General features: G+C 39.8%; 1 protein-coding gene across 7 annotated transcripts in view; it reads right to left on the bottom strand.

Annotated features, from left to right (window-relative positions):
- Nucleotides 1-23952, bottom strand: part of birc6 (baculoviral IAP repeat containing 6) — a 221699-nt gene that overhangs the window by 145855 nt on the left and 51892 nt on the right. For 2 of the 7 annotated variants that reach the window (XM_030156692.1, XM_030156694.1), the window contains exons 22-42: nt 23415-23562; nt 21994-22127; nt 21437-21583; nt 21152-21339; nt 19684-19995; nt 17452-17551; nt 15778-15992; nt 15477-15685; nt 13693-14045; nt 13353-13572; nt 10826-10962; nt 10599-10736; nt 9122-9249; nt 8776-8907; nt 6407-6622; nt 6146-6329; nt 3938-4141; nt 3225-3358; nt 1009-1162; nt 796-912; nt 519-679 (exon numbers count right to left, since the gene is read on the bottom strand). In XM_030156692.1, the coding sequence (XP_030012552.1) occupies nt 519-679; nt 796-912; nt 1009-1162; nt 3225-3358; nt 3938-4141; nt 6146-6329; nt 6407-6622; nt 8776-8907; nt 9122-9249; nt 10599-10736; nt 10826-10962; nt 13353-13572; nt 13693-14045; nt 15477-15685; nt 15778-15992; nt 17452-17551; nt 19684-19995; nt 21152-21339; nt 21437-21583; nt 21994-22127; nt 23415-23562 (3731 nt within the window). The remainder of the gene's footprint in view (nt 1-518; nt 680-795; nt 913-1008; nt 1163-3224; nt 3359-3937; nt 4142-6145; nt 6330-6406; nt 6623-8775; nt 8908-9121; nt 9250-10598; nt 10737-10825; nt 10963-13352; nt 13573-13692; nt 14046-15476; nt 15686-15777; nt 15993-17451; nt 17552-19683; nt 19996-21151; nt 21340-21436; nt 21584-21993; nt 22128-23414; nt 23563-23952) is intronic. The other 5 variants (XM_030156695.1, XM_030156696.1, XM_030156697.1 and 2 more) reach the window with 4 other exon arrangements.

The following is a 23952-nucleotide window of genomic DNA, read 5'->3' as shown; positions in this document are numbered from 1 at the left end:
AATAACCGTGATATGAAATTTTCATATTGTTACATCCCTATTCTTAACTAACAGAGTATGAACATTTGAACAGGATCTGAAACTGGAATGTCTGTAAAACAGAATTTCAGTTTGAACACAGGAACATTTTGTGATAGAACATTAGATCCTGTTGGGATCAAATAAAAATGTGTTTAGTATTTGTGCAGATTTCTGGTGTAATTCAATTCTTTAAGGAAATAATCATTTAAAAAAACAGAAACAACCAAAAAATGGCCTTTTTAACAGTATCATGATATATCATATCACGATCCTAGTATTGTGATTTGTATCGTATCGACAGATTCTTGCCGATACACAGCCCTACTGTCAACAAACTTAATGTGACTTAATGAAATTAAGTAACAGCAGGATGAAGGCTGACCATGTCTTGTTGGTAGTAATTGTGCTGCACTCTAAAACCATTTTCTAGAAAGACTTAAAGAAAGCAGGTTTATATTTCCAAGTGGTGACAGACGGCAGATGGAGCGAGTGCTGACCTGTACGTGGTGGACCTGCAGCATGGAGAACAGTTTGTTGAAGCAGGCACTAAGCATGGGGATGGAGGAGGGCTGGACCATCAGGCTGCTGCCGGGAGGAGAGCCTCCAGTGTGGAGAGCCCTCAGCAGGGAGTCATCCGTCCCATTAGAAGCCTGGTTCACTGACAAAAACACACACACAGCTTCAACTATTCAAGCCCAGGCTGACATGTGTTTACCATCACTTCCTTTCAATAAATTAAATGTGCCTTCTGTCTGTTCGGTGCTCTTTGGTTACCTGTGGATGAGCTGGAGGTGAGGGCCTGGAGGATGGAGTCAGCCTGCAACGTAGCCATCATTTTGAGCATCAGTTCAGCCTGCTGCTCCAGACCCACTTCCAGGCGGGCGTCCAGTGCTGAGATTCACAACGAAACACTTTAATGTTATGATTCAAGGCCAGAGGGCGGTACCAAGTGGCCCCATGGGAAAAAAAAAACCAAAAACTACTCACCCTGTGACACTGACACCGACAAACCCTGTGACCCTGGCTTCTCAGCAGCAACTGGAGGTTTGGACACTGGGATCCCAACCCCCCCAATGTACGGGTTGTACCCGTATGTGCCATAGTCAGCGCCCCAGTAGTCATACCAGGTGCTGCTTATGGGCTGAGGAGGAACAGGAGAAATGATGAGGGCAGAAAAGGATTACATGCCTCCTACTATTAGCATTTCCATTTGACAAGTCAGTAACATATCACACATTAAGAGTGTCTCAATCTAAGATAAACTTTATATATATATATATATATATATATATATATATATATATATATATATATATATATTTATTTATTTTTACTAAACATGAACTAGCACTGCAAGCAGTTATAGATGGTTCTAAGCTCCCAAAGTCCACAACCACCCCATGTGAAGCACCCCCATGCAACTGACAGCTCGTTGTGAGCAACATACACAAAGTAAGTGAAGAAGCCTTCAATATCACTAGATTTTGTATTTATTTATTTTTTCATTTTCTTTGTTGCCCCCAAAATCCACAGATGAGTTTGGAAAAGTGACCGAACATTTTTAATGCTTCTGCAGAACACAAATATATTGGTGGAAATGGCTGTGGCCTATCATTTGAATATGCAGTGTTGATTTTTCACGTTCCATTTTCATAGGAACATTTTCAGACACTCCAACGTGCTCTGAAAAGTTCACAGCTTTTTTGAGCAGATGAATATAAATAACAATCAAAAATTCACCAACTTATTTTCATTGATGTTATTCAGATAATAACTGCATAGCTTTGATGAAATTGCTCTGGATGCACATGTAGGTTTTGTGCATTATGATTCATATCTGAAGTTTGAAAAAAAGGTTCTTTAGCAACAATACTGACCCAAGAACCCAAGAATAATTTTTCAACAATGGTTTTGATTCTATTCAGTCTAATGTAAGCTACTGCTCTTTATGAATTAATACATCAAGTGTCGTAATATAATCATTATTAATATGCATAACACGGCGGCTTGAGCCCAGTTCAGACCATCTGAACATTTATGATGACATGAAAATGTTGAAGGATGTTACATGACCTGCCTCAACTTCACTGCACACATTCTCATAAATCTTGTGGGTGTTCCATTCCATTACCCACGGACAGTTTTCAAGGTCATTTTCTAAGTGTTTCTGCAGTTTTGTCAACACTAGAGCAAATAACTCATTATCACTGAACTCATTCATACTTAAAGAGGCAACAAACTACATCCAGCTACAGAAGAGCCAGTGAAGACGAGTAAAGAAGTACAGAGAACTGCTTCTAAGGAAACAACACACTGTTCCATCTAGGGATGTAACAATTACCGGTGTAACGATAAACCGCGGTCAAATTGCAGACAGTTAGTATTACCGTTTAAATTCTAATTATCATGATAACCGTGTTTGATTACCGCACTTTTAGAGGAAAAAGCATCTATGTAAAGATTTGCTTTAATGTCAAATATTTGAGTATAGTTTTAATTTATTACAATTTTAATTTTCTATACCTAATATTTGGAACCAATATTCACTTTTAAAGTCTGTGAAAAGGTTCATTAAGCATCTGTGTGTTATTTATGCAATAAATTATATACATTTTTCAAATCAAAATTTTATATATTTTTTGTTTTTTTGTCCTTTTATGTTTTTATAGTAGGTTAAAGTAAAAAAAAATAATAGACAGATGATATAGATGAAGTTGTGCTGAAAAAACAGATCCAAAACATGGGTATAATAAACATTTGTTTCTATAGTATATAAAGGCAAAGTCAAAAGGACTGAAAAATGGACAAAATAGGCTCAGACCACTAAGGGTTAATATTTGAATGTTTCTGCAACAGAAGGGACAATATTTTATTTGGTGTTATTGATGTTTTGTTTTTTTTTCTCAAAATACAACTTGGTTAAATTATTTCACTGTGTGTATTAGTACTTTCTGAACATTTTGCGCACAATTTCAACAATACCACAATAATAATGATAACCGTGATAATTTTGGTCACAATAACTATGATATGAAATTTTCATATCGTTACATCCCTAGTTCCATCCAAGCGGCAGGTTTTCAAACTGTTGCAGCCCAGCACTAGTTTCCAATCACCCCATGAATCTGCTGTGAACTGGGCTTAAAAGAAATTCAACAGGAAGAACAAAAGAGAAAAAAAAGATGTTACAAAAATCCACCTACCTTAAACACTTTGGCAGCGAGAGGATCTTTTTCCAAATCAATATCTAAAGGATCAATATCAACATCCATCAGGTCTTGTAGCAAGTCAAAGTCTATGTCTTTATCTTTTTCCAAAGATGACAGAGGTGGAGCACCTTTGGATAATGAAAACAGCTTTAATATTGCCAAGCAAGCACACTATGCAAACATATAAGCAAGAACAAGAAATGTCCTTCTGTAGCACGTTACTGGGCAATTTTAATGCCGATTGAGCTCCTGCAGAGGAGAGGGAGTCCAGACAAGAGACCGTTCAGCCAGAGTAAGGCCTGATACCACGACACAGGGGAGACACGTACGATGGACTGCTGAAATGCTGACTTCTTCCACACAATTTTCGTAGATTTTTGGATGCGTTTCCATTTTAATGTCACATAGAACCCCAGAAATAAAATAGAGTAGACTCAGTTTTTGTAAAGGTCTCGTTACATGGTGATATTAAAACATCCATTGCTAACAATGGCTGTGCATCTGCATGTTTGAACTCCTGCTCCATAAGGCAGAAATAATACAATATAGACCAAATAACACACATAGAACCATACTGTGGAGAAAACCAGTGACCATGCAGCTATGAAAAAAAGAAGAGGAGATAAAAAGGCCTCATAGTGGGACCGTTAAAGGTGTGCATGTGTTGTTGTGGGACATGTGGAGAGTGGACGGGGCTACCCACGCACTTTGGAAAACGGAGGAGGTCCCGGTTGTACCTGCGATGATATCGGGTACCAGAGCCTCGTCGATACTCTCCACCAGGGGGATGGGGGCCGGCTGGGGCAGGGAGTCGTCCGAATCGGCCCCCGCTGAGGAGGACGACGCCCCGGCCTCTTCACCCACCGCTACTTCGTCCATGACATCCAGAGAGCCTGGAGACAGCAGTTCACCTGGGAGGAAGAAGGTGCATCCCACAGCATCAGCAGGGACAGAAAAATGAGGCACCGTGGACACTGACCAACGCTGCGGCCCTGGACACAGCGCACGGTCCAGCCTTTCTCCTCAACGAGCTCATTTTAGTTCAGGGGCCACATCCAGCCTAATATGATATAAAGTGGGCCGGACCAGTAAAATAATATAAATAATAGGATAATAAGAACTTCTGAGTGAAAAAAGTAAAATTCCATAATGGAAATGTTTACATCTAGGAATTGTACTCAAACTTAACATGAACAAACATGAACAACCTGAACATTCTTAGGTAAAATAAGTGCAATGTTAACAATTTTACGCCTTAGTTTAAAATTTATACATGTGAATCACAACTTACAGATCACAGTGGATCTACAAATACACAAAACATTAAATAACAGGCAGAATATTATTAAAAATTCCACATACTTCTCTTAAGAGATTTCAGGTTTTTCACTTTTTTTTTTCATAATAGGCTAGTCTGTAAATGTAAACATTTGTGTAATTTTACTTTTTTTTTTTTTTTTACACTAAAACAAAGAGAAAAATGTACAGTTTTGATTATTTATAGGTTATTATGATAGTATTTTACTGGTCTGATCATTTTTAGATTGAATAGACCTAAAATGATTCTAACATCCTCGATTGTTAATATCTTTAGTGTAATTTTTGCGATTCACAAATTCATCCCAGGGGCCAGATTGAACCCTTTGGTGGGCTGGATTTGGCCCCCGGGCCACATGTTTGACACCTGTGTCATAGACAAACTGATCATGGTCTTATCCACCACAAGCTTTTCCCTGCAGACCTCTGAACCCTTACAAGAGAACACCATACTGTTCTTTTATCTACTGTCATCCAAGCACTCGTTTCTACTGCTCTTCTGTCTTCAAATGGTGCACTTCATCACCAGCTGGAATAGAGTGTGGATCAGGAGTCCAGGCCAATTGACCTGAGGTCATTGTTTTAATGGTTCTATGCTCAAGGGGCCTCAGTAACCGTGTCTTCTCATTAAAGTGTCTGGGTAAAACAGGTGCGATCACATCTGATTCTGTGGTCTGGGACACAACAAATCACTGTTACAACTCTATCATTTTCTTCTATGTGGTACTTGTACTTATTTGTTGCCATTGCTGGTAGGTGGATTAAATCCACCTACAGCTGCACATAATTACCCATATTTTCAACCGTGGACTGTACTGCTAGAAACTGTTAACACTCTGGAGTAATGGTGGAGATGAAGGAACAGTCATTAAGACAGATAACAACAGGGTAGTTGTAATGTGTCGTTTGATGATGTAAAGCTGAAAACACAGCTAAAAAGATAAAATATGAAATATTTTCGCAGTAAGTATTGACTATATAGTGTATAGCCTCATAATTATCCTTCTCAGTCTGGTCACCCTGCCTGTATTGTCCAAATGTTTTCTTGCTTTGCTGTGTCCACCAAGAAAAAACAGTGACACATCACTACAGTTCTACCTTTCTCCTCCTTCTGCGTGTTACCTATGTTGTACATCTAAGAGACAAAACTCAGGACAAGACATACTCAAAGGCAGTGGCAAAGGCAGAAGTTTGTTTTGGACGTTTGTCTGTTTAACACAAGCAAAAAATAGAGCCAATTTTTAACTTTAATATGATGAAACAATTTCTACACAGTATGAGTGTGCGTGACAGTCCACATGAGAAGCAGTGGAGCTTTCACATATACAAGTCACATAAATGTATTTATTCTATTCTATTCAGACTCAGAGATAATCCCACTGCTGCACTGAAGCTGTTCTTTAAGGTTCACTTGTATTTTCCCCTGCATTGAACCCGACCAACTGCAGTTCTAATCAGCGTGGGCCTCCTTTTTTCACACAAACATGATCAGAATTCAATGAGGGAACCAAAGAACTGGACCAATAATCAGATTATGTAATGGTTTGGGTATCAGTGAAATGATTGCCGTCCCTGACGCTGCCCCCCCCACCCCTCACCTGCCAGGATGTCCTGCAGCATACAAGTGAGGGAGTACTGCGCCCAGGCTCCGCCCCAAGAGATGTCCCCTCGGTTGAAGTCGGTGCCCACCAGCAGCAGCAGCAGGCGCTCCAGCTGCTGCTCAGACACAACCTCACACAGGTGGATGGTGGGTCGCGTGGCGTTGGCTATCCTGGCGAGGACCTGAAAGAATTGCGGATAAGTGTTAATGTGCGTGTTCGCAGAATCTCCCTCATGAAGGCGTCGGATGATGCAGGTACCTTGCAGACGAAGAGCAGAAGGTCAGCGTGGCAGGTGAAGTCCATGGAGAGCAGGAAGAGGGCCAGTTTCTGCACCACTGAGATGCAGCGCTCATGGGACAGAGTGAAGGGCAGCGGCTCCACCTCCGGAGCTTCTTTGGCTGTCGTGGACTCGGTGTCCAGTGTGGAACGCGGCCATTCAGCTGTCCGCCGCAGACGGATCAAATCTTTAAAGTGCTGGAGAAGAAAGGAGGAGGGTTTTTGTCACTGTGAACACAGTTTTCCACCAAACATTTTCTAAAGATTTAAAGTTTGCTATTTTAGGTGTAATCCCAGAAAGTTTAGAGGGAAATAACTGAAAATACCGCTTGCAAATTTTACTAGTGGCAGCCATTAAATGCATCACTATCAAGTGGTTGAAACCTGAACCTCCCACATATAACATCTGGATTGAGAAAGTGAAGGAAATCTATCAGATGGAGCAAATTACATTTGTACTAAGAATTCAAGGAGAGATATTTACAAAGAGATGGAGTCCCATGATTAAGCTTTGAATGCAATAAGCATTCACAAGTGGTTGTATGCATATATATATATATATATATATATATATATAGTGGGGAAGCAAAATGTACAATATTTTGAGGCAGGGATTGAAAGACAGTGTATGACCAATTAGTTTAGTGAAAGTCATGAGAATTTATTTGCCACAAGAAAATGTCCATAATAGAAAATGTTTTTATTCTATGTGTCCTCCTTCTTTCTCAATAACTGCCTTCACACGCTTCCTGAAACTTGTGCAAGTGTTCCTCAAATATTCAGGTGACAACTTCTCCCATTCTTCTTTAATAGTATCTTCCAGACTTTCTGGTAATAGTTTTGCTCATAGTCATTCTCTTCTTTCCATTATAAACAGTCTTTATGGACACTCCAACTATTTCTGAAATCTCCTTTGGTGTGACGAGTGCATTCAGCAAATCACACACTCTTTGACGTTTGCTTTCCTGATTACTCATATGGGCAAAAGTTTCTGAAAAGGTATGGATAATAGTGTTAGGTATGATTATGACATCAGTATATGTTTGGGTTCAAAACAATTGACGTAGTGTCTGCTGAGAAAAAACAACTGAATGTTCATTGTAAATTTTGCTTCCCCACCCTGTATACATACACACACACACACACACACACACACACACATATATATATATATTATTTATTTATTCATTTTTTTAATTTATTTTTTGTGTGTGTGTGTCATTCATGTTTCATTTGTGATTAATTGTAATCAATATCTACTGCAGATATACATTTTTTGTTTTGTTTTTTTTCATGTATGCCATATGGGGATGTTTGATTACATATGTCAATGTACATAAAATGTTTTGTATATTTGTATGAGCAAAACCAAATAAAAATTAAGTTAAAAAAAAACAGAAAGGAGGGTTAGCATTAAATTATGGGACATTAATGCACCGAACAAGAGGGCTTGTGTACTCAGGTTTACATTCTGCTGTCTACATATCTAATGTACTAAACTGCAGAGTTCTATTGGATCACTGATGCTGCACAGTTTCTCCTTATTAAATGCTTCCCTAAATCACTTTATTTTGATATAGAGTGACTTTAAAAAAATTTGACTCAAAAGCAAACAAAACAAGTGGTTACAGGCACAACAAGCCTCGCCCCTCGCATGTATTGTATGTTATTTTGTCATGGATCCAGCTGATATCATCATGTCTATGCGTGTGCTGATGTCATATCAGTTGCCTCTATATATGTGCCAAGTTTGAAGTATTTTGAAACAAAATTTATGTTTTATTTAGACATTTGAAATGTCATCCATTATAAGTAAATGGGAGAAAAAAAAGATTTTAAAAATTCATAAAATATTTTAACTTCGACCTACTTTTCCCAAAATTTAACCACATCTATTCTGGGTCACTGGCAATCCATAAACCCAGTGTAGTATGAATTCAACCAATAGTTTTGTGCGCTAGAGTGTTACTAAACAAACAAACAAATTGAACCAAAAACAATGCCCCTTGCCTCCTCTTCGGGGAGTCTAGAACAAGTATTATTATTATAGTTAATAGTGCATTTACATATGAGTGTGAACAAATATTATTATTATAGTTAATAGTGCATTTACATATTTCATTTTATACTGATTATACCTTTATATCTTTTTTTCTATAAGAGATACTGAAATTTTGTAAACAGTTCCATAACATAGTTAAAATGTGAAGCTAAAAATGAGCCTATTTGAGATGATAGGTGAAACTATAATGTCTGACTCTGAGGTTCACTTTGATCTGACCCATAAGTCTACTCTGATATGATGCTGACTGTGAGCTCTGGGCAGTCGCAGTGCATGCTGGGACTCTCACCTTGGACGTGGCTTGTTTGAGCTTGGCCTGCTCCACCAGCAGTTTGTAAGACGAGCCCTTGTTGCTCTGGATCTTCTCCTTCTCAATCTGCTCCACCAAAGCTTTCTGTTTTGCTTTCAACAGATTTAACTGCTGCAATAAAAAGAGTATGATCAATAGAAGCACTGAAAAAAGTCCATACCATCATGAAGATGGGAGGAGTCACATCTATACCACAGGATTTCATTTACCACATACCATTACATAACAAATTTTGAGTTTATACTCCAGGTCACTTTTCCCTTTTTGATGATGTAACTGTTTGGGAATATGACCCTGTTCCTTGCTTGGAATCCGACACATTTACCTGTTTGTGGTGTACGAGCTGCTTGCGGATCTTGCGGGAGTAGAGACGGTCGAGACTACTGCTGCCTTTAGCCGACCTGCTGGAGTTCTGCGACTGCAGGCTGTTATTGATGAAGCTCCACTGAATACCTGAGAGGCAGACAGCAGTAAAGCATCACCGAGTTAAACAAGAAAAAAAAACAGGACACGGCACATCAAGGGCTGAAGGACAGGAGAGTTAATGAGTGTGGAGTTTGGAGGCAAATGAAGACAAAAAAAAAAAACTGCATACTGCCCACCCTGAGCTGATTTAACAATAAATTAGAATTGAAATAAACACTGAATAAAGGCTAGTTTATGCTTGCTGCACAAACATGACGTGCGGAAAATAGACGCGGGGAATCGACACAAGAGTACGTGTGGTGCTTTTATATTCCGAGCGGCTCCGTGAGGCGTCTATTCCCAAACTGCAGGGGGCAGTGTGTCACAAACACACGTCTATCACAGGAAAAAACTAGAGAAGAAGAAAACTGCCATAACAAACCAAACATGGTGAATCTGTGGGACATTTGGCCCCTCCCCCCTGGGTCTCCACCTCTCCCTTTGGCGGTCTTTTTTGCCTTCACATATCTGTCCCAAATGTTTTTCCAGGTTTTTTTTGCCCATTCCTCCTCTTTACCGACTGTCACTGCAGTTTCCCTCCATTAATTGTTCCCACTCGGTTGTGGCGGTGGTCCCAGTGGTACCACCCATCCCAGTGCCTGTACTTCTGTACTTCTACCACCAGGAGCTCCTGAATGTCGGCCGTGTTGTCCGTGCGTCTCTTACAAATTTTCTGAGGTGCGCGAAGCAGAAAGCTTCCGCTTAAGATGAGCCGTGCAAAGGGGCGTGGCTGTGAAAATGACGTCGATTGATTGTGTGAAGCCGTGTGGAGCTCGCTGACGCGGTAAGCATAAACCAGCCTTAACATCAACTGTGATTAACAGAATTCGTGCCATTTTGATCACCGGAACACAAACAGGGCGCTTGCTCTTTATCCAGATAAAAAATCCAGACTTTTTCAAAAATCTAATTTTTTCCCCCTAGACCACAGGTGGCAAACATACGGCCCAGGGGCCAAATCCGGCCCCCCAATGGGTTCAATCAGACCCCTGGGATGAATTTGTGAAATGCAAAAACTACACCGAAAATATTAACAATCAAGGATGTTAAAATCATTTTAGGGCATTTCATTCTACAAATGATCAGACCAGTAAAATACAATCATAACAACCTAGAAATTATGAAAAGTGCCAATTTTTCTCTTTGATATTTGGGGTTTTATTTGTTTGTTTTCAAAATATAACTTGGTTATTATTTCAGGTTGTGTATTAGTACTTTTTGAACATTTTGAGCACATTTCAAAAATACCGTGATAATAATGATAACCGTATAATTTTGGTCACAATAACCGTGATATGAAATTTTCATATCATTACATCTCTAATGTCATGTTATACCTGTAAAACTTCTCTCCCGCTCCTTCCCTCCCAGGTGCTTCTTCCCTCCTGATGCTTCATCTTCTATACTGGCGACGTAATCCAACAGCCTGGAGACCAGCATCACCACCCAGCTGATCATGGGGATGTCCAACACACCTACAGCCAAAACACAAGCACGTTTCATATCCGCTGCAGATCAATGAGACCAATTGACTGTCAAACCTTCTGAAGTGACAGCTGATCACCTTCCGTCCTGCGCAGGGCAGCAGCTTGTGGCTGTTGAAGAGGAGACAACAGACTGTCCAGAAGGTTCAGGAGACCCTCCAACACGCCGCTGTTACTCAGGGATCTTTGGCCAATACAGGACAGGAGCATGAAAACCCTGAGGGAAAGGTGTGGAAAACAAGGGACTTCAAATTCTCAGCCCTCATCTCCAAGACACATCAACTTATTTGCATCTTGATATCATACACAGGGTTCCTACAGGAAGTTAAATCTAAGACTTTTTAAGACATTTTTACAACTATTTTGACCAGAATTTTTTTTTTTTTTTGTAATAATCTTTTTATTGTTATTTTTTTCCAGTCAGCATTTTCTTAGCATTTTACATCGTGTACATGACCTCTATGTATGTAAAGAAAATGATTTTAAAAAACCCCCACAAAAACATACTCAAACAGGGGAGCACTGACAGAAATAGTAAAAATATACAAAGCAACCCAAAATACAGTTAAAGGGAAATAACAAGTATATTTCACATTCCATTCTTTTCCCCTGTATAAGATGAACATTGAACATTTGAAGTGTAGCACGAACCCAGGGTTTACATGGATCTAAATGCACATTACTCTGATCCAGTAAAATCGGCTCTTAATAGTGTTATAAAATCAACCCAGGTTTTCCAATAATCTGTGAATTTGTCTGAATCCAGTCTGACAGAGAAAGTCCACTTCTCCATCCTATAGATGTCATGTATAACCTCTGTCCAGTCCTCCATATTTGGTGCATCCTTTTTTTAGCCACTTCCTAGTGATGGCTTTTTTTACCTGCCACCAACAATATTCTGAATAGATATTTATCCTGTAAATGTGTTCTGCCCTGGTTCTCTTTTCCCAAGTACATAGATTCAAATGGGAATGGAAATTGGACTTTGAAAATTTTCTCCATGCTTTTCTTCAAAGCCTGCCAAAAAGGCACAATATAAGGGCAGTCCCAAAATATATGAAAATGATTGGCTTTACTTTCACCACTTTGACCAGAATTTAATCTCCATTTCACGGCGGTCCCCCTCCACTCGTGTCAACCAGGGTGAGAGTGATCTTTTCTTCAACCAATTAAATTTATGCTTCCCTATGCTTACTTTGCACTTGCGAGCTGTCCCTTAAAGTTCCCAAAGTCATCTCATGTGCAGATGTGTTGAATGTTCTGTGATCATTTCTCACTGGGGGCTGCAAAGTTAGCGATAATTGGTTCCTAATTTCAGTGTAAACTGCTGGGTTGTTTCTTAGCAGTTTGGACATTTCCCAGACACACTGAAACAACACAGCCAACAAGTTTATGGCAACCTAACTTAAGACCAACCACATCAAATTTAACAACTTTTTTAAGGTATTAAATGCAGATTTGTAAATTTAAAATTTTTAAGACTTTTTGAGACCCCCCAGGAACCCTGAATACTTAGCTGTCAGATGCCTGAAATGAAATCTGCAACTAGGCACATTTCAGTTGCATGTACAAAGTTCCATTAAGTACAGCACTTTTCACACAAAATGCTCCACAATAGTAAAAGTACTAAAAATAAAAGCTTATAATGAGACAAAACAATTAACTTCAATCAACAGAGACTGATAATTGACCCCAATATTAATATTTTTGATTATCAGTGTCAGTTTTGTCTTTATCAAATAAAATAAACAGACTGGTCTTGATTACCGTCCCGCCCATGTAGCACTACTGCAGTGCCCTTTACTGTTAACTTATATGGGTCAAGTCGCATGCCTATTGACTTTGAATTAAAATATTAGAATTGAGAGAATGATTTCACACTTTTTGCAGTTCAATAGTATAACATCTTAAGTTTATAAATCCATTAAAATTTTTGTCAAAAAAGGATTTTCAAGAAAATTACGGAACTTTTCATATGAACTAAATTCAGTCACTCTGAAAGTTCTCTAAGAATGAATAATAACAGAACTTATCATTGCTATAATTTGAAATCTCAATCATGTATTTCCATTTTCAATATAGTTTTATGACCTTTTATACATCCTTTTATCATTACAAAAATCATTTTGTCTGAAAAAATGGTGTGAATTGCTTTTTTTTAGCATTTTAATATCAGATGGTGCCGGTTATGTAGGGAATTTCAGTTTTCTCAAAAATCATATTTTTTTTGTAATCACTAATTAATCAAATGAGCTAAACCAATGGAAATTTCTAAAAGTAAGCATTTAACCCTCTGCTTAAGCATGCCTTCATTGGAATTTAAGATTATTTTGTCACTAAACTAAAAAAAAGATTTCTTTTTTTCCCTACATAACCAAAAATAGGTCTGGACATGAAATAGCTGCTTGTGAAGGATTTTTTTCTTTCACTTTCTATAGATTTAACTTTTCAAATCAATAATTATGATACTGTATTGTCTTCATATGGATTTGATATACATGAATATTACATTCTCTGGAAAATATTTCCTCTTAATTGAGATCAAAGGGTAGTTATTAAGGATTGAAACCACTGTGATCCTCATAAATGAAGTCAGAGGATTCCTACCTGTCCTGGGGGAAGATGAGCAGCTGTTCGGAGTTGTAGAGCTCCTGCAGGACGTTGGACAGGAACTGGCCCCACCATCGCTCCCCTCCACACAGCTGCACCAACAGCAGGCCGGCGTGAAGGCGGATCTTAGGCGTGCCACTGATGCAGAGGTGCTTAAAGAGCTCCTCACAGGCCTGAGCATGGAACGTACTCTGGAGCACAGAGGGCACTGAGTGACCTGAAAACAGAAGAAGTTCAGTGCAAAAAAAAAAAAAAAAAAAAAAAAAGAATGAGCGCAAGTTTGACCAACACTGGGAGAATGTGTGCGATACAGAAAAGTTGACTGTTCATGTCTAACCGTTGTTGGAGTGCAGCAGGCTGAGCAGTGTGTCCAGCAGGTAGCGGATGATGGTCCTCAGCTGCTCCGTAGATGAACCGTGGACCAGGTCCTGGGCCTCGGGAGCCCCGGCGGTGAGGAGCACTTTCCGGCTGGTTCCCAGTGACACGCGCAGCCGCTGGACGGCGTGGTGGGCCAGGTTGAGCTGCAGCTGGAGCTGGATGCAGTCCTGGTAGGCCGAGAACACGCGCTGGTCCTCCTCCACCACCTTGTCCGGCTTTCTTAAGAAATACTGGGCGTTGTTGGCACTGTTCAGAGGAGGCAGGTCGATGTTCTGCAGGAGAGTCTCCAGACGATGGCAAGCCAGATTGTACCTGGTTTACAATAGAGGACAGAGCAGAGGGCGTCAGTAACTGTGACGGATGGTGATTTAACTCTGGGTAAAACGCCCGAATTTTCACTATTATTTCTAGTGAACTTTTGAAGTGAGCAAAGTTACAAACACCCCAAACCCAGACCCATTTGGTCTCAGGGTTTGGTTTTCCCCTTTGTTTCACACACTCTTTGCCACATTTTTTTTTAATTTAACCTTTATTTCACCAGGTTGGTCCCATTGAGATGGTGGATCTCTGTTTCTAGGGAAGACAAAAGATGGAAGCGCATAAACAGCACATTGGCCCTCTGGATGGAAATATAAGGACAAAAAAAACCAAGACGAACAGTTGGGGACAGTTGAAACTGTTGGTGTTTAATAAACCCGTTACATGCAGATATATTCACTTCTTTCTTGAGTCTGTTTGTTCATGCAAAATGAAACACGATTAACATAGATGAAAAATGAATGATATTTGTGATAAATTGAAATTAATCCACAGCAGCTCTGTGATTAATCTGATTTAAAAAATTTTATCGTTTGACAGCACTGGTTATTTTTTTTTTATATTATGTTTTTTTTTTTTAAATCAATGACATTTTCACTTAACTATGTTTCTGTCATTTCTTTACTTTTTTAACAAGCTAAAGTTATTTGATCTTATTTTAATTTCATGCTACATTAAACTGCTTTTTAGACAGTTTGAGTGAAAATAAACATCTTAACGGCGCTCTGCAATAGCCAGGTAAATTTCTCATAATGAATAGGGCTGTGTATCGGCAAGAACCTGGCGATACGATACAAATCACAATACTAGGATCACGATACGATATATCATGATACTGTTAGAAAGGCAATTTTTTGTTTGTTTCTTTTTTTTTAAATGATTATTTCCTTGAAGAATTGAATTACACCAGAAATCTGCACAAATACTAAACACATTTTTATTTGATCCCAACAGTATCTGATGCTACATCACAAAATTTTCCTCTGTTAAAACTTAAATTCTGTGTTACAGACATTACAGTTTAAGATCCTGTTCAAATGTTCATATTCTATTAGTTCAGAACTAACGTCAGAATAGTATTTTAGTTCAATCCCAACAAATGAACTAACATCTGCCTCTCAGACAGTAAAAAGTGTTTTTAGGATGCTTCAACTAATCATTATTTAATAAAACAGTGTTAAATAATAATATATAAAATATAAACAATAAAGAAAACAAAAAAAACCCAAAATGAACCTCCACCATATCTGCATTTGAATAAATACCTAAAAATATGGATACAGTACTTTTTAATATCAATACAGTATTGTGAAATGAAATATTGCGATATATTGCAGAACTGATATTTTCTTACACACCTAATAATGAAAGCGCCCACATTCCAAACACATTCATAAAATCACAAGTGGGTTTAATGCGTCTTACCTGCACTGGATGTCCTCCTGCAGCGCCACCATCATGGCCAGGTGCTGATCCACATCAGGCTGACTCGCTGCCTCGCTCTCTCCCCGCAGAGGATCGTGCATCAGTTTGAGCTCGCTCTCCCACGGTAGTATGTATGTGTGACCGTAGTAAAAGCCCAGCGGGATCTTTGCCCGAGCATTGGTGCTTCCGTAGCGGCCAATCACAGTGATCTGAAGGTTGCAGGAGGTACAGAAAAAGACACTCAAACACATGCAAAACATCCGGTCATATGTGCGGTGTGAAAAGCAGACGTCTGACGGACCTTCATGAACCTGCAGACCGGCGGGGGCAGCAGGTCGTGCAGAATCAGAGAGTGGGTGCTGATGTCAGTGGCCACCACCAGTCGACGGCCGTCCACTTCCTCCCCCAGAGTCCAGATGTCGATGGACAGAGAGGCCAGGTCGGCGCAAGTGGGGATGAGGGCATCGGTCAGCAGGACGGGACGGCCGAAGTCCAGAGTGACGAAACGTCGAGCTCCTGGAAGGGAGGAGAGACATTCTAAAAAACATGGACTTTTTACAAGAACCTCTTCAGAACTGTCTGATTGTGTGACCGTTGTTTCATGTCTGACACTTTTGTCATATTTTAGAGATACTACATTTACACCAGCAGGTGGAAGCAGTATGTCAAGGTTCAAGGTTCCTTTATTTCTACCCACGGGTAGATTTGTTTTGCAGACATAGTGATTGCTTTTGGCGTTACAACAAAACATACATTAAACCTGTTCGGCAGGTACTTGATCGAGCATCCAGACTAGACAAAAAGTGCTCAGTGTTCCGCCATTCAACAGTATAGCAGCATGGATAAGGAAAAGAATAAAATAAATAAATATGATCAAATGAATAAAAACAGGATGCAATAAAACACAATAAAACCCAGAGAAGATAAAAACAGTCTCTGGGATAAAAACCAGGATAAGAACAAAAAATTTTAAAATTTGAAGTCACAATAATAATAAATAGAGCAAAGAAATAGGATAAATAACTAAAATAAGTAAACAAAGTGCAATGTCACTATTTCTTATTGAGCTCAGTGACGGCGACAGGAACAAAGCTGTTTTTATAAACACTGTGTCCTGCACCTGGGACTAAAAACCACCGTCCAGAGGAAAGGAGCTGAAATTCACCTCGTAAACCAATGTTTTTCAACCTTGGGTTGGGACCCCACGTGGGGTTGCCTCAAATTTCTAGTACTTGATAAAAATACAAATAGAAACTTACTAATTAAAAATATAAGGTGAGTTGACAGAGACAATCCCAGTACATAAAAGACACGACAAACTCTGAGTCTGAAACTGCAGCACTGTGGTTCTGTTTGTGTCACATGTTCACTGTGGTCAGTTTCAGATGCTGCAGCTCTTTCATAATTCATAGTTTCAGTTCTTGTTTGTTCAGTATTAATTGTCCTCCTTGTAAATCACAGCTGGACTGACTGGACAGATCCTGACCAAGGAAAATCACATTCTCCCTTTGTGCAGTAATCTACACCTGGATTTACTGCCTCTGTTATATATAATATACATTATATAGACTAAATGTCGTGTAAAATTAACCTTTATTTGCATCATAGTATAGCAAACTATTACATGATCAAAAACAAATTAATTTTAGCAAAAAAAAAAAAAAAAAAGCTTTCGTTTTGTATGTCTGGGGTCACCAGAAATTTGTGATGTTAAAATGGAGTCATGAGACAAAAAAGGTTGGAAACCACTAAGAATTGATGAAACCATCCTCTGGACCTGTTTAGTGTACAGGGAGGCAGGACAAGACTGGGACTCACCAATCAGGTGACTGGACCATACATCTACGTTGTCATTCACATGGATCACAGGGTCCCACTTTGATAACTTTGAATCCAACTGTGTCTCACATTTACCTTCTGCTACATATTCTAAAACACAACACTGTGATTTGTAGAGGCGTAATGCATTTCATACCTGAGTGCATGCGCTCTATGATGATGGACTGATGAGGAGGCGGCTGAAGAAAGTGAGACGCCTGGGAAATGGCCAGAGCCAGACCGCTGCCCATCGGGCCCTGACGGAAACAGACACGAATAAACATGTTAGTTCAAGATTTAAAACCAATAGTAAAATGTGGTCTTAATTTACTCTGCTAACACAAACAAAGGATCAACCCATTATCAGTTCACATATTCTACATTTTAATGATGAAACACACTGACCAATACAATAATGTGTATTGGACAAAAATATTAAAGCCTGCCTCAACTATTAAAGAATAGGGCTGTAAGAAAATATCGGTTCTGCAATATATCGCGATATATAATTTCACAATACTGTATCGATATTAAAAAGTACTGTATCGATATTTTTACATATTTATTCAAATGCAGACATGGCAGAGGTTCATTTTTGTTTTGTTTTTCTTTTTTGTTTATATTTTAGTATTATTTCACACTCTTTTATTAAATAATGTTCGTTCCTTTGTTGGGATTGAACTCAAATCCTGTTCTGATGTTGGTTCTGAACTAATAGAATATGAACATTTGAACAGGATCTGAAACTGGAATGTCTGTAAAACAGAATTTCAGTTTGAACACAGGAACATTTTGTGATAGAACATTAGATCCTGTTGGGATCAAATAAAAATGTGTTTAGTCTTTGTGCAGATTTCTGGTGTAATTCAATTCTTCAAGGAAATAATCTTTTAAGAAAGAAACAAAAGCAACAAAAACTGGCTTTTTAACTGTATTGTGATATATCATGATATATCATATCGTGATCCTACTATTGTGATTTGTATCGTATTGCCAGATTCTTGCCAATACAGACCCCTATTAAAGAATTGCCATTTGCCATTATTTCAAATAAACTTTTATTTAACTTAATCATGGTAATTTTAATTCATATCATTTCATGCTAGGGGTGTAATGGAACAGAAAAATTCTGGTTCTGTACTTTTTCAGTACAGTGAAGGAGGCCAGTGAAGGGGGGGCACTCCGTAACTACCAAAAACCGAAAGTGAAACTTAGCACACTTCAGACGTCTGACTCGGCTTCTGTGCCTCTGTTATCCTCTCTGTTGTCATGTTTACCCCTCTATCAGCGTCACAGCCTCAGAATAAAGTGTGTATTTTTTTGTAGCAGCGCTGAAAATTCAGCAGCAGCACAGAATGTATAAAGGCAAAACCCTGTACACGGGTTCTGTTTGCATCCACTCTACTCAAACTGTGTGCGTTCCGCTTCAAGGTTCATGTGGTAACTTAAGGCGAGTGTTTGCGTTCTTCACGTAGGCTTCAGGTGTTCGTTGGGTCCACCTCCGTATTGTATCAAAGGCCCTGAACTGAAACGGTTCGGTACAATTACACCATTACACCCCTAATTCATGAACATAATTTTATGGGTTGAAAAACTGAATGCTAACAAGTGATAAATTAGGCAGAGCTTACTAATACCCCTGCCCAGTCAAACACTTCCCCTCCTGCTCACTGATACCCCACCTATCCAGGGACTCATTTTGAGCCTTGCCTTTCAATCTTTTCAAAACCTTTAAAAAATTTCTTAAAGAACATGCGCATCAAATTTGAAAACAATCGGGTGAACAGTCTTCAAGAAACGGCTTGGACAAAAATCTGGGACGGACAGAAGGACGGAGGGAATTCCTGGTATATCTATGTTACACCCCCTCCCCCATATAAAGATGTCTAGGAGAGGGAGGGGTGTCACACCTCTTCAGTCTCCAAAAGCATCAGACAAAAGGTTTCTCAATAAAGCCGATTTATTCAAGGGCTGCTTTTCTTTAACAAGGTATTTACAAAAAGAAAACAAAGTAATCAAGGTGAGTAAATTTGGACAAAAGGTGGTACCTGAATAAATCAAAGAACTCAGCAAACCAAACCAACTGACTGGTGACCCCTGCACTAACAAATGCTAATATATGCTAATAATAAAAGTGTCTTCATGTGTTTTAAGGTATGTGTATAAAACCATAATACCTGTACATATCATATTCCAGACTGTATGCTACTTTCCTTCCAATCCAATCACCTGCAGATTTTTCCTTATTTAGGACTTCCATCCTTCCTTCCTTTCTTTCTTTGGGGGAAATGCTGCCAATTTTTACTAAAACATCCTGTGAAAGATTACCTTCAACCTTCATTTCAAAGCAGCATTTGAAACACAGACAGACAGAGTGCTCCTGACTTACTGGTTTGGCTTTTTGGGTGTTCTTGTGCGTGGCCAGGTTGACAGGTCCAGGGTCCATCATGGATCCGGGGAACAGGTGAGCCAGTTCAGCGCTGAAGGCTGCCGACACCGCCTCATTGGGCGGTGTGAGGGGAGGGGTCATGAAGAGGGGTGTGGTTTTGGGCGTAGGGGGGATGACATCAGAGGGGTGGATGAAGAACCCCGGAGCTGAGGAGGGGTTGGAAGGCACAGAGTTGTGGAGGTGGCCCACGCCTGAGGCTGCAGCCGCCGCTGCAGAGGTGGTCTGGTGCAGTTTGGCCTCCAGCTTGGCCTTCTGTTCACAGGAGAGAGGGCAGGTCAAACACAAGAGGAAGCAGAGGAACAGCGGTGCACTAGTAAGTAATTAAGTAAATTTTATTTATAGAGCACTTTTCACAGACAGTCACAAAGTGCTTTACAGTGCAAAATACAAATAAACAGTACAAATAAAATACAATTAAAATACAGTTAAAATATGATAAATACATAAAGTGCAATCAGTTTGTAGCAGCCCTGAGTCAGTTGGGAAATTCAAAAGGCTGCTTGAACAGGAGTGTTTTGAGGTGTTTTTTAAAACTCTCTACAGAGTCCATGGACCATAAGTGTAGAGGCAGGTCATTCCAAAGACGTGGTGCTACAGCTTTAAAAGACCTGTCACCCTGTGCGCTAAAACAGGTGTGTGGAACCATCAGCAGGTGCTGCCCTGAAGATCTCAGGCTACAAGCCGAGCTGTAGGGCTGAATCAGGGAAGCAATGTATGCAGGGGCCTGGCCATGTAAAGCCCGGGAAGTTAGCACCAGAATTTTAAAATGACTGAACCCAGGACCTCAGAATGTTGTAAAATTTGGCACAAACACTGACTGAAACTTTAGCACAAAACAGAAAGGTCAGGGTTGGTGTGACCTCGTGTTTCTCTGTTCCATTGGATGCAAAGGCTTGAAGAAATTTCATCAAATTTGGTAGAAACATTCACATCACCTCGAATATGGAAAGATTACACTTTGGTGCCCATGACATAGAAAAGGACAGTGGATGTTCTGGTTCTTTCACTACATTTTAATAAGACTCCATTCTTGCTCATGTGAGTAAATGAGCACATAAGACAGTAAAAGCAGACCTAAATGAATTAGAAACCCAGTCAGGTTCAGCTGAGGCTAAAATGGAATCATGAAGAAAACAATCCCACTTCAAGTCCAAGGGAAAACAATGACAGCTGACCGATAGAACGAGTGAAGACTGCAAATTGTCAAAGGAAATGTTTCTGAGAGGAATCCATTCACTACAGACCTCCCACACTGCACTAATCCTGTGTTTACGTTTTCAAGCTGATTTGTTTTGCTTTGGTAAATACTGCGGTACTGCTAAGTCCGAAATGCAGCACAGTCAAACGCAAAGTGTAACATTTCTGGGTTGTGAATAAATAGTAAAAACACTTGAACACCCAGTCTGACCTGCTGCTGCAGCTTGAGCAGCTGCTGCTGTTTCTCCTGCAGGACCTGCAGCTGCTGTTCTGCAGACACCATGGCGTGGGACAGAGACTGCAGAGCCACCTGAGCTGCAGAGCTCAGAGCCGTAGACGCTTCACCCACTGTGCCTGTGGATAGGCCGCCAACTGTGGGGGTCACCCCGAATGTACTCACTGTGGTGGCAGAGCACGAGTCAGGAAGAGGTCAGTCCAAATTAAACTGTACAGAAACATGACCACAATGGAAAACAAATGACATTTAAATGTTTACCAGTGAACATGCTGGCATCATCACGCTCCACTCTTGTGCCGTCACTAGTAGAGATACAAGTAAAGTGCAAAGGCTCCACCTCTAAAAGTCCTGTTAGTGCGGTGAAGCTGCCCTCTGCTGCCGCACAGCTGCTCACCTTTCCATTCCCTGCACAACATATGAAACAGATAAAGACGATCACAGAAACTGCTACGGTATATATAGTACACAGTAAATAAATAATAAGGGATTTGATTTCTATAACGCTTTATTGGTCACTCAAAGCGTTTTACATTATTGACCCATTATTCATTCGCTCTCACATTCCCCCTCTGGTGGTGGTAAACTACACATGTAGCCACAGCTGCCCTGGGGCCCTAACCCTAACCCTAAGGCACGCTGACAGAAGCATGGCTGCCAATTCACGCCTACGGCCCCTCCGACTACCACCAAACATTCATTCAACCCTTCGGTCATTGGACGACCCACTCTACCATCTGAGCCATGGCCACCCCAAAATAAACTATGTTTGTGTACATGCCGGAAAAACAACATACAAATGTGTGCCCAGTTCATACCTGAGAGAATGTCAGAGAGGTCAATCTCATCTGACTGGACTCCAATGCTGCTATTGAAGGCATTCTTACAGGAGGAACCACTGACCTCCAGGTCAAAGAGCACCGGGTCAAAGGGTGAGCTGTACAGGCCGTACCTGAGGGGAACACAGGGACCAGTGGACGGAACACACTTTAGAAAGAACCATCAGGAAGCAAAGACGTCACATGATTTAATTACATTCACTTAAAAATTAAAGCAGCTAGCAGGTAGTTTAATAGTAGAACCAGCAGTCCTCAAAGTCATATGATCAAATGTCCCAAACCAGTGAAGTCAGAAGAGCTGCATACTCCACTGCGGCTCATTACCTCCGCCAAGGAGGTAATGTTTCTGCCGGCGTTGGTTTGTCTGTTTGTCTGTCTGTCTGTGTGCAAGATAACTCAAAAAGTTATGGACGTATTTGAATGAAAATTTCAGGAAATGTTGATACTGGCACAAGGAACAAATAATTAAATTTTGGTGGTGATTGGGGGTGGGGAGGGGCACGGGGGTCCACTGATCTGCCTTGGCAGAGGTCTGAGCTCTCTGAGTGCTTTTCTAGTTTAAAGTCTCATTTTTACACTTCCTACCTCTGAGAATGAAAGGATTTAGACAAATCAAAATAAAAACAGAGCAAATCTAGCATTTTTCATTGTGAAATTAATACAATCTCTTCTTTAGCATTACTTAAAAACTTCTACTCTTGTATTTTAGACTTCCAAAAGTAGTTTTTGGTAACATTCAACTGTCCCTTGCCCACATATAGCTGTTCACTCTATTGTAATCCATTTTTCAATTCACTAAGCCAACATTTACCTACATAGTTACTAGGGGTGTGTATTGGCAAGAATCTGGCAATACGATACAAATCACAATACTAGGATCATGATACGATATATCACGATATATCATGATACTGTTAAAAAGGAAATTTTTCTGTTAGTTTCTTTTTTTTTAAATAATTATTTCCTGGAAGAATTGAATTACAGCAGAAATTTGCACAAATACTAAACACATTTTTATTTGATCAGAACAGGATCTAATGTTCTATCACAAAATGTTCCTGTGTTTAAACTGAAATTCTGTTTTACAGACATTACAGTTTAAGATCCTGTTCACATGTTCAGATTCTGTTAGTTCAGAACTAACATCAGAACAGGATTTGAGTTCAATCCCAACAACGGAACTACCATTATTTAATAAAATAGTGTTAAATAAGAATAAATAAAATATAACAAAAAAGAAGAACAAAAAAACTAAAATGAACCTCCACAATATCTGCATTTGAATAAATACCTAAAATATCGATATAGTACTTTTTAATATCAATACAGTATCATCAAATGAAATATCGTGATATATTGCAGAACCGATATTTTCTTACACCCCTAGTGTGGAGCAGTACCTGGTCTGCAGCAGCGCCTCCAGTGGGGTGAGGCGGTCCTGCAGCTGTCGAGAGATGGCTGTAAGCAGAGAGGCGCAGGCGGTGCTGCAGCCCGCCAGGTCCTCCTCCTTCACATAGTTCAGCAACACGAAGTACCAGAACACCGACCCTGAAAACAGGTTCGACATTCAACAGAAAAGCCACAAAAGCAGGACAAGAGAATGTTCAGATGCAAAACACCCCATGTACTCCAAAAGTTTCACTGTATTTCAGTTTTGTACCACGTGGATGACAAAACACCGGCTGTTAAACAGTTCTACATGTCAGTAATCATCTCAACACCTGCCATGAACTCTCACATCGTGAATCATTATCACATAATGATCATCAATATCATCTTCTCCTTTTAGTAAAATTTTCAATCTTTAAACCGTGAAAAGTGTGATGAAACATTTATAGTAAAAGTCCGTGAATTTGCCATATGTGACAGAACAACCACTGCCTTTATTTGAGTGAGTCAAAGCTGTGGATGGTATCATGACAGGATTTGTACTGGCAG

This window comes from Sphaeramia orbicularis, chromosome 15 (genome assembly GCF_902148855.1).
Source record: "Sphaeramia orbicularis chromosome 15, fSphaOr1.1, whole genome shotgun sequence".
NCBI classification, from domain to species: domain Eukaryota; kingdom Metazoa; phylum Chordata; class Actinopteri; order Kurtiformes; family Apogonidae; genus Sphaeramia; species Sphaeramia orbicularis.
This window is presented reverse-complemented; position numbering and strand designations above follow the sequence as displayed.